Below are 12,043 nucleotides of genomic sequence, written 5' to 3'. Positions count from 1 at the left end.
TTCAAACAGGCCCGCAGAGCCTCCCAACCCAGCAGGACATCCTGCAGTTTTATACCAAGCAGGAAGACAGAGCCGAGGAAGGTGGAGAGGGGCAGGTCAGCCCCAGACAGACAGCACCCAGGGGCGGCTGGGTGGCCCATGAGAGGCCCATCAGCCTCGTGTCCCTGTCTTCCCAGTGCTGACAAGTGGCCTGAGTCCAGCAGATCAGAATGGAACCCCAAGTACAGTGTCCCCCAGGTGCCCTCCCCACAGGCAGAAGGTGCTCAAAAAGTGGCCTCCAAGGCCCTAGTGACCTGCCCCTCCCTGCTGGCCGGGCCATATCTGGTGAGCTCCCCTGCCCTGGGGCCTCTGCTCCGGCTCCTTCCTGCCTGGGGCGCTGTGCTCTCCTCACAGCCATGCTGTGGGTCACAGCCCAAGGCACTAACTCTCCCTGGGAGAGACCCCTCTTCTTGTCTTTGTGCCTACATCCCTCAAGTAGAAGACGTTCTTTTTTTGGCCCAAATCAGCGCTTCTCAACCTTGAGTGGCATCAGAAGTCCCCAGAGGATGTGTAAGCTGCAGCCGGTGTGCTCCGCCCCTGCTCTGGGCATCTGTGTTTCTAATAAGATCCTAGTGCTGCAGCCACTGCTGGTCCTGGGAGCCAACTCTGACCATGTGTGCACATGGACTTACATGCACATCCACTTTCTATGCAGATGCCAGATTTCCAAGGGTTTTCGTTTTCCTTTTGGGACTGGGGTGATTACATACATTTGCCAGCCTCATGAGCCACTGGCTGGCAGCCTGGAGTCACCACTAGAACTGAGAGTCTAAAGTCCAGCCCCTGTCCAACCACTCAGCAACCACAGACAATGCACATATCATTTAATGCAAGCCCATTTCCTAATCCATGGAGTGAGTACAATGATCCCTGGTCTGGGTGGGATGGGAAAGATTAGGTGCCATGTGACTGTTTCTGGTTGTGGGTCAGATGGAGTCACGGTGTCCCCCAGTAAGGCAAACAGAACAGCGCTCCCCCCACCAGACTTTGTTCTGGCCACCACGGCTGGTGCTCAGATGGCTCAAGCACCTGGAGAAAGCTCCATGTAGGGCCTGGGGGGACAGTGGCCCTAACACCCCACGTGCACATAATGCTTAGCATATAGTTATGGTTCTGTTAGTGCTTCAATTTTGGGAATGAAAAGGAGGAAGGGAGGGGGAGGAAGGGGGCAAGAAGGGGAGGAAAGACAGAAAAGAGGAAGGAAGAGGGGAAAGGACGGAGGAAGAAAAGAAAGTTAAAAAATATTTCTGCCCAAAGAACTGGGCAGTGGGACAAGAAAATTCTATTTCTCAGCATTTCCAAGAAGAGTTAGGCAAGGATCTATGGCAATTTAAGGTGTAGCTGAAACTCCACCGCCTATTTCCAGCCTTTCCCAAGTTTCCCAGCACATGATGACCTGTCCTTGCCCTCTCAGTGGCCCGCACCATCTCACACTGCCTCATGTTGCCCAGCGGTCCCCCTACAGAACACAATGCCACTCCCCAAGGGCAGGGACTGTGTCCCTAAGATTCCTTTATCATGGGGATCGGGCTTGGGAATTGCATCACAACTCCCTTCTCATCCCAGTGTGGACTTATTCATTTACTGACTTATGGTTCATGTCCTTGTTAGAATGTGGGCTCTGTGGTATTGAGCATTTTCTGGATTATTCATTGCTATACATAAATTGGAGCCTTTATTTCCACATCTGTGCAATGGGACCACTTCATGTTGGTGCCGTGAGGATGAGACAGCTGTGCAGAGCAGAGGACCGGCCAGCCAGGATGCTCCATCCCACTCACAGATGCCCAGGGCCCCGTCCCCGGGCCTAACACAGTTGCAGGCAGTCAGCCAATGCCTGTGGCCGGGGCAGGGGTTTGGCATTTCATTGTAAATGGCACCATAAGAGTGTTGGCATTATAAACCTAACACACACGTAGGAATTTTCAAGAACTCTTGTTAGTTGTTTAAATACATCCCTTACATGCACACACCCCAACTGAAAGTGAACCCAGTATATGGAAATTCAATTTGAATAGGGAGTTACTATGTTACTATTCACAAAAGGATTCACGATGGGTTTTTTTTCCTTTTTTTTTTTTTTTTTTTTTTTTTTTTGAGACAGGGTCTCGCTGCATTGCCCAGGCTGGAATGCAGTGGTGTGATCTCAGCTCACTGCAACCTCCACCTCCTGGGCTCAAGAACTCCTCCGACCTCAGCCTTCTGAGTAACTGGGACTGCAGGTGTGCACCATCATGCCCAGCTAATTTTTGTTTTTGTTTTTAAGAGATGCAGGTCTCACTGTGTTTCCCAGGCTGGTCTCAAACTCCTGGGCTTAAGCAAACTGCCCACCTCAGCCTCCTAAAGTACTGAATTACAGGTGTGAGCCACAGCGCCTGGCACACAATGAACTTTCTTTTAATAGCAATCTTCCCTGGCACGCTTTGAGATATTACGTCAGTCACAAAAACTGTTTTGGACAATATTCCCAAAGCATCTGTTATTTAAAGTAAGTCATGCCCCTGACAGCTAGGAAGGACTTGGGTTCCTCAGGAGAATCCTCCTCCTAAGATTAGGGCTCCATTTTCATGCAGAGTTCCCTGGAAACCCTTAGAAAAGTTACTTAATCACTGGAATCACTGGGAGGGAAGTGAAGCACGGGCATGTGGCGTCTTGCCACTATCAGGGTCCTGCCTTCTGAACTACCGGAGGCATGCCACCAAGAGGAAAGAACTACAGCAAAGGGGCTTCTAATCCTGCAATTTAGCTCCAAAAAGCATCCAAAAAATCTCCCAGGGCTCAATGCTTGGTTACAAAGAGGCTTTTCCGCACTCTTGCTTAAGAGTACGCACACTGAAAAACATCACTTAAAATTGAGGGTTTAAAAAATAGAGCTTAATTGTGGGTTTTGAAAGCAACACAATGTCATTACCCTCTGGTTCTGCATTTACAACCTCCTGACATCTTGAGTTGATATGCCACAGGGCAAAAACAGCTGTTGAGCCCTACAAAGGACAGAGCCAAATTCACAGTTGGGAAAGAATCCCTTTCAGAACCTGGTTCTCCAAAGAACCTTCTGCAAGGCAGTTTTACACAATAGAAGCAAGACACTGAAGGGTGCAGAGACTCTGCCTACCCTGCCTGGTGGACCTGAGGCACCATAAACCCACCTGGCTATCACACCTGTGGGATGGGCAGGATACTGTGGTGTTTCGAAAGCCACCTCAGCCATGTGCATGCCCCCTGAAGTTTATTCCCCATCTATCCCAGGCCAATTAGATGCAAGCTCAGCTCTCTCAGCAGCACTGCTGAAGGCCAAGAACAAGGTCCCCACATGCTTCATTAATAAATAACAAATGCCCAGTGATGGGGGATGTATGATGTGTTAAGAAAGCGCTGAGTGCCTTACAAGCTTTTTCTCATTTCACTCTAACAGCCCCGGGATGGGTGTGCTGATACTCCCATGGATAACGAAACAGATGCAAACAGTCAGGTCCCCTTCCCCAGGTCAGAAGTTGCCTGATAACATCTGTGCTGATCTCTTGGACCTGTGGTTGCAGGACACTGCCTGGGCCCAGCCACCATGCTGTGAGAAGCCCTAGGAGGTGCTTTGGGCCACAATTCTGGCTGAAGCCAGCCTGCAAGTTGTCCCAAACCAGGCCCCAGACTTAGGAGTGAGAAACAGGCAGATGACTCCAACCTCAGACACTGGGTGGGGGGCAAAGGCAACTGTTAAGTAAAATGTGTAGGAGGCCACTGATTTGGACTGAGCTGCACCAGGCCCAACAGATCACACAAAAATGGAGTCACTCTTGTTAAAGTGCCATGTCACAAAATGGAAACTAACTGGTTTATCTGGCCTTCTAAGAAATAAGGAGAGTAGGGCCGGGCGCGGTGGCTCAAGCCTGTAATCCCAGCACTTTGGGAGGCCGAGGCGGGTGGATCACAAGGTCGAGAGATCGAGACCAACCTGGTCAACATGGTGAAACCCCGTCTCTACTAAAAATATAAAAAATTAGCTGGGCATGGTGGCGCGTGCCTATAATCCCAGCTACTCAGGAGGCTGAGGCAGGAGAATTGCCTGAACCCAGGAGGCGGAGGTTGCGGTGAGCCGAGATCGTGCCATTGCACTCCAGCCTGGGTAACAAGAGCGAAACTCCGTCTCAAAAAAAAAAAAAAAAAGAAATAAGGAGAGTAAGAGGTAACTAAATCTCCAAATAAGCTGGCATGTTAAGCGAGCTCCTTCCGCTTTTACCTTTACAGCGAAAGTAGCTTTGAAATGACCATTCTACTTTTTGTTCTCCATGTCTGCATTCTTCAGCCCTTTCTGTCTATAAAACCATCCTCCTCTGCTCAGCTCATCAAATGCTCATTCCATTTTATGGAATGGGGTGTTGCCCAATTCTATAATCACAAATAAAGTCAATTAAGATCTTTAAACTAAATTTGTCAAAATTTTGTCCTTTGACACAAGTCATCCCCATCAGGCCCTGTCCAAAGTCCTGACCCACAGACTCATCAAGGAATAAAATGGTTGTTATCTTGTGCCACTAGGCCTAGGGATGGTTTGATGTACATCAGTAGTACCACCAAGTTTATTAACATCAGAAATAGCCATACAATTATAGGTAGTGTCTTGCAGTTATTTTTCAAAGAAATTGAAAGGAATTTTGGGCTCCCCCAGCCCCCACACTGTACATTACTTTGCTGGTTTAACTAAAACAAGTCACTTACTAGATAAGTGTTTTCTTTAATATTGAGTCAGTAGCAGGTGCCCTTGAACCTAGTGGGGGAAAAAAACACCAAACCCTTTGGTTTGCAGAGTTGTGCAGTGTGCCCTTGAAGGGGACTAGAGCAGCTGGCCCAGGGACAAAGGTGGAAAGTGACCTGCTCTGGACTTGTGAGGCCAAGATCATGGGGAACAGCAACAGTTGGCTTCAAGAATACCAGTGGTTCTCAACACACAGCCCTCAGACCAGCAGCATCACCATTACCTGAGAATGTTTGAGAAACACAAATTCTGGGGCCCGTCCTGGACATCTGAGAACCAGAGAGAATTCCGTTACACACCGCTCTTGTTTTATAGATGAGGAAACACGCGAAGCGCAGTAAAGGGAAAGCAAGAAATCAACTCGAGTCGTGATTCTAAAGACACCTGGAGACATGAAACTCTGTTGTGCCATCCATAGCCCGTTGTTTGCTTGCTGTTTGGTTAATAAGGCCATGACCAGGACACTAATCCCAATTCTGTTTTAGGAGTGCCATCATCTGTCCTGGTGCCAGTGGTTCTCAAGCCTGAGTGTCCTCTGGAGTGGAGCGAGTGCCTGGAAGCCAGTGGTTCCCAAGCTCAGATGTCCTCTGGAGCACTGGAGGGCTTGTTAAACACAGGTATCAGGTCCCACTCCAGGGTTTCTGATTCCAGATGTCCAGGATGGGCCCCAGAATTTGTGTTTCTCAAAAGTTCTCAGGTAATGCTGATGCTGCTGGTCTGAGGATCATGTGATGAGAACCACCATTATTTTTGAAGGGGTGAAGAAAACTTCAAGAGTGACATTCCTTTGGAACAAGCCATCTGACTTTATCACACACGGCAGACAGACCAGGCCCATGTGTTCTCACCCACCCCACCACTTTCTAGGGGCTCCCAGGGGAGTCGTGGCCTGACCTGGCCCTTTTTCATACTGTCCCATCTATAGTTTGCAGACAGCGGCAAAGGAAAGAGATATTGCTGACCCATGAACAGGTGGGCACACACATCCCGGGGAGATAGCTGCTGAAAAGTTGTTTTTCAAGTTTTCGGAAGCTCAGTTTCTGGCGAAGGTAGCCATAAATGCCATATTATCAGAAGAAATAAGAGAAGGAAAGGAGGCAGAAGAATGCTTGCGGACCACACCCTGATCCTGACGGAGTGGGGTTCAGAAGGTCCTTCCTGTTGGCCCCAGGAGGTCAGCCCCACTGTCTTATCTGAGTGAGCCTGCAGCTGTGCACAAGCCAACTGTGGCTGCTCCCCATGACCTTGGCCTCACAAGTCCAGAGCAGGTCACTTTCCACCTGTGTCCTTGGGCCAGCTGCTCGAGTCCCCTGCAAGGGCACACTGCACAACTCTGCAAACCAAAGGATTTGGTTTGTTGTTGTTGTTGTTGTTGTTGTTGTTGTTATTGTTGTTCCCAGTAGTTCAAGTGCATTTGCTGCTGACTCAATATTAAAGAAAACACTTATCTAGTAAGTGACTCATTTTAATTTAACCAGCAAAGTAATATACAGTATGGGGGAGGGGAGGTCCAAAGTTCCTTTCAATTTCTTTGAAAAATCACTGCAATACACTGCCCATAATTGTATGGCTAGTTCTGAAATTAGTCCTTTGCAGCACTCAGTCTAGCCTCTGAGCGTCACTGCCCCCATGCTCACAAGGCGGAGACGGAGGCCTAAAGGAACAGAGCACAGACAACTGACCCAGGGGTTGGAGAGCCGCCACATGGAAAACGCGGCCCTGGGTGGGAGGTGACCCTGCCATAAAGACTCTCAGGTCCTTTCTTAAACACTCCCCAAGCCAGCAAGCTGGTTATCCCCACCCTTCAGGCCTTTGATCAAATGTGGCTGCCAGCCCCTCCCCGCAGGCCCCACACCCAGGCTTGCCCTGCACCTGCGGCCGCCCTGCACTTGGCACCCACCCTGCATAGCCAGCCCTGCCTGCAGTTCCGGGCCTTCCCCTGGCTGCTCAGTCAGCGCCTTAGGTGGGAGAGAGGGTGCAGTGTACTCCTCCCAGCCCCAAATCTTAGCAGAGCAGTAGTGGCCTCTGCTCAGCAAGTTCCAGACAACCGACCACCAGGGGCTGCTGGGGCGGGTTTCCCGGGACCGCAGGCCCCACGGGTCGAAGGCAAGCCCTAGGTCGCTGGGGTGCAGTTCTCTGAGGCCAAGAACGAGAACCGGGAGGCCGCTGTTACTTCCTCCCCGCCCACAGGCCCCAAGCCCGCAGCGAGGACACAGCTGGTTCCAGCCGCCACGCAGAGTTTCCTCCTCCCCAGGCCGCCCGCCACAGCTCTGTTTGTTTACGTGGGCAGGGCTTGTCCCCAGACAGATCCCCGGGCACTGCAGCCCGCAGTGACAACCACCGCGGCTTAGTTTTTCCCTCCGCCCGGGTACTGGAACGGGAAAGTCCCGACTCCGGGGCGCTGGAGTGCAGCCCGCGGCTCCCATCCGGTTCTTGCTCCACCGCGCTGTGCACCCAGTAACGCAACTCTGGAGACGGCAGAGCCAGGAGCCGCCCGGGGCAAGGCCAGCAGCCCGGGAGTCCCAAGCAGACACCGGGTTCCCACGGGCGCCGGCCGGAGCTGGGCACGTGTATCGGGGCCCGATGGGATGAGGGACGGGGTGACGTGGAGGCACGGCTTAGGGCGGGCGGGGCGGACGGAATACCGGAGGAGGGGCCCCTACGGGGCTGCATGGGATAAGGGACGGGGTGACGTGGAGCCACAGCTTAGAGCCGGCGGAAAACCGGAGGAGGGGCCCCTGCAGGGCTTCGATCCGCGCCGCCCGGGGACTGCTGCCGCTGGCGAGAGGCTCCGAGTCCCCTTGGGACGCAAGAGTTGGGGGCGTCCTGGGACCCCCGACGCCCACTCACCAGACACATTCAACTGGCCTCCCAGGAACCAGCCGATCTTGCCACTGCTGAAGTCGCAGTCCCAGACGGTGTGGTAGGGGCTGTCCCACACGAGCGTGTCCCGCGCCAGCGGCCCCCAGAAGGCGGCCGGCTCCTGAGCTGCCAGCAAGCTCAGCGCCTGGTACGAGCCCGGCTGCGCTGCGGCGGCGGCGGCAGGGGCGCTGCCTGGGGGACCCGAGGCCGCCCTGCGTGGCGCGCTTACCCCGCACGGCGGCCGCACTGGCTGCCCCAAGTGCCCTCGCAGGCTACCCAGCAGCCGACCGACGCCGCGGCCCAAGCTATGCACCGCCATCTAGCCCGACTTCCCGAGTTCTCTGTGCGCCCAGAGTGGGTGCCTCAAGCCTGCGGCGCCCGTTCGAGTCTCCGTCCGCCCCGCCCCTGCTCCGCCCTTCGGCCACAACCCACTCCTCCCGGGCCCCTTCCCGGAGCCAGCCCCGGTCCCACCCCTTCTTCTCCGGCCCAGGAGAAGGGGGGCAGCTAAGGAGGAGGGGACCAGTGTGACTGGGGTGCAGGGGAGCGCGGGGCGGAGCGGGGTCCCAGGCGCTGGCCAAGCCGCTGCGCTCCCGCGGGTCTGCGGTCACATCTGGACGCTCCTCGCGTCGGCCTGTTTTGGTTTCAGTTTGCGCGCTCTCCTGCAAGCCCCGACAGTTTCGCGGAGCTGCCAGAGGCACGTGCGGCCCAGGACGCAGGCTCGGAGCACAGGGGCAGAGGGGCGCGGGGACCCTCTGGGAGCGGAAGGAGCTGGGAGGGGGCCGGCACCGACGTAAAGGGGCTGGTGCAGCCAGGCGCACTGGTGGATCCCAAGACAATGGGTCGGTCAGTTCCGCATCTCAGAGGCTGAAGCCAAGGTTTTCATGCCTTTGTGCGCCCCTGAGAAGGAACCCCTCCCCTGGCCTCTCGGCGGCACAAGAAGGGGGCTGGCGGGAAGCCCAGAAGCCAAGAGGATGCGCAGGCCTGAGTCCGTGGTCCGGTGTTCCATGGGCTGGTGATAAGCTGCGACTAGGCCTTTCTTCAGTTGCTCCAGCATCTGTGGCCTGAGTTCAAACTCTGGCATTTCTACCTCTGTGACCTTGAGTAAATTCCCTAACTTCTCGGTGCCTCATTTTCCTTTTGGGGACAACGGAAGTAATGCCTCCCTGGGGTGCGGGGACGGCAGGGGAGAAGCTGCAGTAAGGAACACATTAGACAATGTCTGTCAAAAGTCTGCCCTTGCATGGCCCCAGAGCAAGCTCAGTGGTGGGGTGATGCTTTTGCAGCTGTGGAGCCAGGAAGGACCGAAGGAAATGCACCAGTTCTTAAACATGTCGACACCCAAGAAGTAAATACATAACAAAGGGGTAAACACAGGGAAAGAGAGGTTTTGGAAAACTGGTTCGTTGAGCTCTTTGTGATGGGAGAGGTTCTTTCCCTTGAGCTGCAGGGCTTGCAGAGAGGAGGAGCCTGCGGTCGGAGGAGCCTCCGCGTGGGCCAGCCACCAGCCCCTGCCGGCGGAATGCCGCTTGTCTGCCAGGGAAGGCAGGAGTGTACCAAGGGCTGGCACTTGACCTGCATTTTCTCCTTTGTTTATTTACGATATCTTTTTAGAGATAGGGTGTGTAGCCCAGGCTGGAGTGCAGTGGTTCCCATCACAGCTCACTACAGCCTGGAACTCCTGGACTCAGGCAATCCTCCTGACCCAGCCTCCAGAGTAGCTGGGACCACAGGCGTGTGCCACGGCACCCAGCTAGTCTACTTAATTTAAAAGTTATCTAATGCTGTCCACTCCCACCGACTGTCAAACTCCAGGTGGAACAAATGAGGAAACTGAGCCCAAACAAATAAGGACTTACTAAAAAGCATGCGATTGGCTAAGGGAAGAGCAAGACTGGCAACCAGTGCCCCCAGTGGGGAACTCATTGGCCTAAGTTCCCCCTTTTTTTTTTTTTTTTTTTTTTTTTTTGAGACAGAGTTTCGCTCTTGTTACCCAGGTTGGAGTGCAATGGCGCCATCTCAGCTCACCGCAACCTCCGCCTCCTGGGTTCAGGCAATTCTCCTGCCTCAGCCTCTTGAGTAGCTGGGATTACAGGCACGCGCCACCATGCCCAGCTAATGTTTTGTATTTTTAGTAGAGACGGGGTTTCACCATGTTAACCAGGATGGTCTCGATCTCTCGACCTTGTGATCCACCCACCTCAGCCTCCCAAAGTGCTGGGATTACAGGCTTGAGCCACCGCACCCGGCAAGTTCCCCTTTTGATAGAATATTAAAGCCACCCAGTACAGGGCACTGAGGGGTACAGGTCAATAAAATTGTAAATTGAGAAGGCTCCTAATTGGGGCAGGGAGTCCCAAAGACAGCCACCAACTCTTCCTTCCCACGCCTGAAGGTGATGGCGTGCTGCTCTGTCCAGGGGAGGACCCTGGCCAGCCGTATTGCTTTGGCCAGTACAACCCGGTGGGAGGGATGCTCTGACAGCTTCATGTCGAGGCCCAGAGAGTCCCTGCAGCCCCAGTTTGTCCTCTCATAGAACCGGCTGCAAGCTGTGAGGAAGCAGCGCTGGCCTTCCAGAGGAAAGGGCACAGGGTGAGGACAAAGCCGCCCCACGCACGGCCAGGACCAACTGCAGAGGAAAGGGCACAGGGTGAGGACGAAGTCGCCCCCTGCACGGCCAGGACCAACTCCCAGACAGGAATGAGGCCACCGTGGAGGCTCCTGACCCAGCCAAGGCAGCCTCATGAGTGATCCCAGATAACTCCCGGATGCAAAGGAAACTCCCAGTCCACTCACAGAATTGTGAGAAGGAAAACAGCGTTGTTTTAAGCCACTGAGTTGTGAATGGTTTGTAACTCGGCAGTAGGTAACTGATACGACAATTGAGGCTGGAAAACACATGGTTCTTTCACTCACTGACCTCTGCCTCTCAGTGCCTTGTACTGGGTGCCTTTCCTCTCTCTGTCCTCCAAGTGTTGAAGTTCCCAGGAGCTCAGCCCTCAAATCTGCCTTTCTCCCCTGCCCACTAGGAAACACAGCTGGCTCTCTAGTCTCTGACTAGACATTGGACCTCCCCCCAGACCTTTCCTCCTAATCTCAGTCCTGTATTCAAATGTCTTGTTCACATCTGAAATATACCAAGTCCTGGGATTCTTCCCCTGACATGGACCTTCCGTGTCAGTGAATGGAAATGGCATTTTCCTGTTGTTTGGGCTTATAACCTGTCATCCTAGATTCCTGACCCTCACACTCCACATACAGCCTGCCAGCAAATCCTGTGGCTCGCCTTCAGAACTCCTGCAGCACTGACCTCTTCCCCCATCACCATCCCCTCCCGCCACCATCCCAACCACACCCATCTCTTTTTAGGATTATTCAGTAGGCTCCAAGTTGCTTTCCCCCTTGTCCCTCACAGCTTAACCAGCAGCCAGTGCAATTCCTTTAAAACAGAAGTTAGAGGAACTTGTTCTGCAGCTTAGAACAATCCAAAGTCTCCTGACTCCTCAAAGCAAAGGCGGCATCCTTCCCTGGCCCACAGGCCACAGCCTCACTACTCAACATGTGGTCCATGGCCCAGGAGCATCACTTGGGGACTTTGTAGAAATGCAGAATTCCAGGCTCCGTCTCAGGCCTGCTGCCTCAGAATCCGCATCGTAAGCCTGGGGTGAGCTGGGTGCGCATCCAAGTTAGAGAAGTGCTGCTCTCCCTGATCCAGCGGCCCCTCTTCCTCCACTCTCCCTCACTCACTGGGTCTCCAGCACATGGGCCTGCTCCTGTCCTTCCCACCACAAGATGTGCTCCCACCTCGGGACCAACACGTGCTGTCCCTTCTGGCTGGAATGCTCCTCTCAGATGTCCACAGAGACTCCCTCTCGCCTCCCTCAGGTGTCTCCAAACATCCCTTCACCCAAGAGGCCTTCCCTGTCACCTACATAAAGTCATACCTCTACCCTCATTCCCTAGTCCCAATCCCTGACTTAATTTTTTCCCGTGGCTCTTACTTATTAGCTCTGTGTCTATCTTCTCTGTCCGGGGAAGGAGGGAGCTCTGTGACAGAAGCGACAGCAGCTACGCTGCTTGTGACAGCTTTAGGGATGGAGCCCACCAACACTGCCTTCGCCACCTGCCTTCATAGCTCCTGCCTCACCCGCTACTCCAAAGTTGTGGTGCTCAGATGCTCAAGAAACAGTCTTGGCTGATAACGGATCCCCACCATGCTCTGTGCACTCAGTGGTCTCCAAGGAGCTGGTTAAGTCCTCCCTTCTGCTTCTTTCCTCCATCACTCCCTCTTCCGGTTCTCTTCATTCGTCCCTGTGACCCCACACACACACTTCTCTTCACTGATACCTGTGACAGGCTGGGCCTGGCACCGGCAGCCACCTGCAGAGAGCGCAC

At 53.8% G+C, this 12,043-nt stretch overlaps 1 protein-coding gene across 4 annotated transcripts in view; it reads right to left on the bottom strand.

Annotated features, from left to right (window-relative positions):
• The window catches only part of ACSS1 (acyl-CoA synthetase short chain family member 1), a 57,152-nt gene extending 49,079 nt beyond the window's left edge, over positions 1-8,073 (bottom strand). For 2 of the 4 annotated variants that reach the window (XR_012519280.1, XM_074406161.1), the window contains exon 1: positions 7,640-8,072. Coding sequence is in view for 3 of the 4 variants with exons in the window: in XM_074406161.1 (XP_074262262.1) it covers positions 7,640-7,970 (331 nt within the window). In the remaining variant the exon portion in view is untranslated. Of the gene's footprint in view, positions 1-7,639 lie in introns of all 4 variants that reach the window. The other 2 variants (XM_074406160.1, XM_003942917.4) reach the window with 2 other exon arrangements.
• Positions 8,074-12,043: the final 3,970 nt, after the last annotated feature.

The sequence above is a fragment of the Saimiri boliviensis genome, chromosome 9 (genome assembly GCF_048565385.1).
Source record: "Saimiri boliviensis isolate mSaiBol1 chromosome 9, mSaiBol1.pri, whole genome shotgun sequence".
NCBI classification, from domain to species: Eukaryota; Metazoa; Chordata; class Mammalia; order Primates; family Cebidae; genus Saimiri; species Saimiri boliviensis.
Note: the sequence above shows the minus strand (reverse complement) of the source record. Positions and strands in the feature narration are given on the sequence as shown.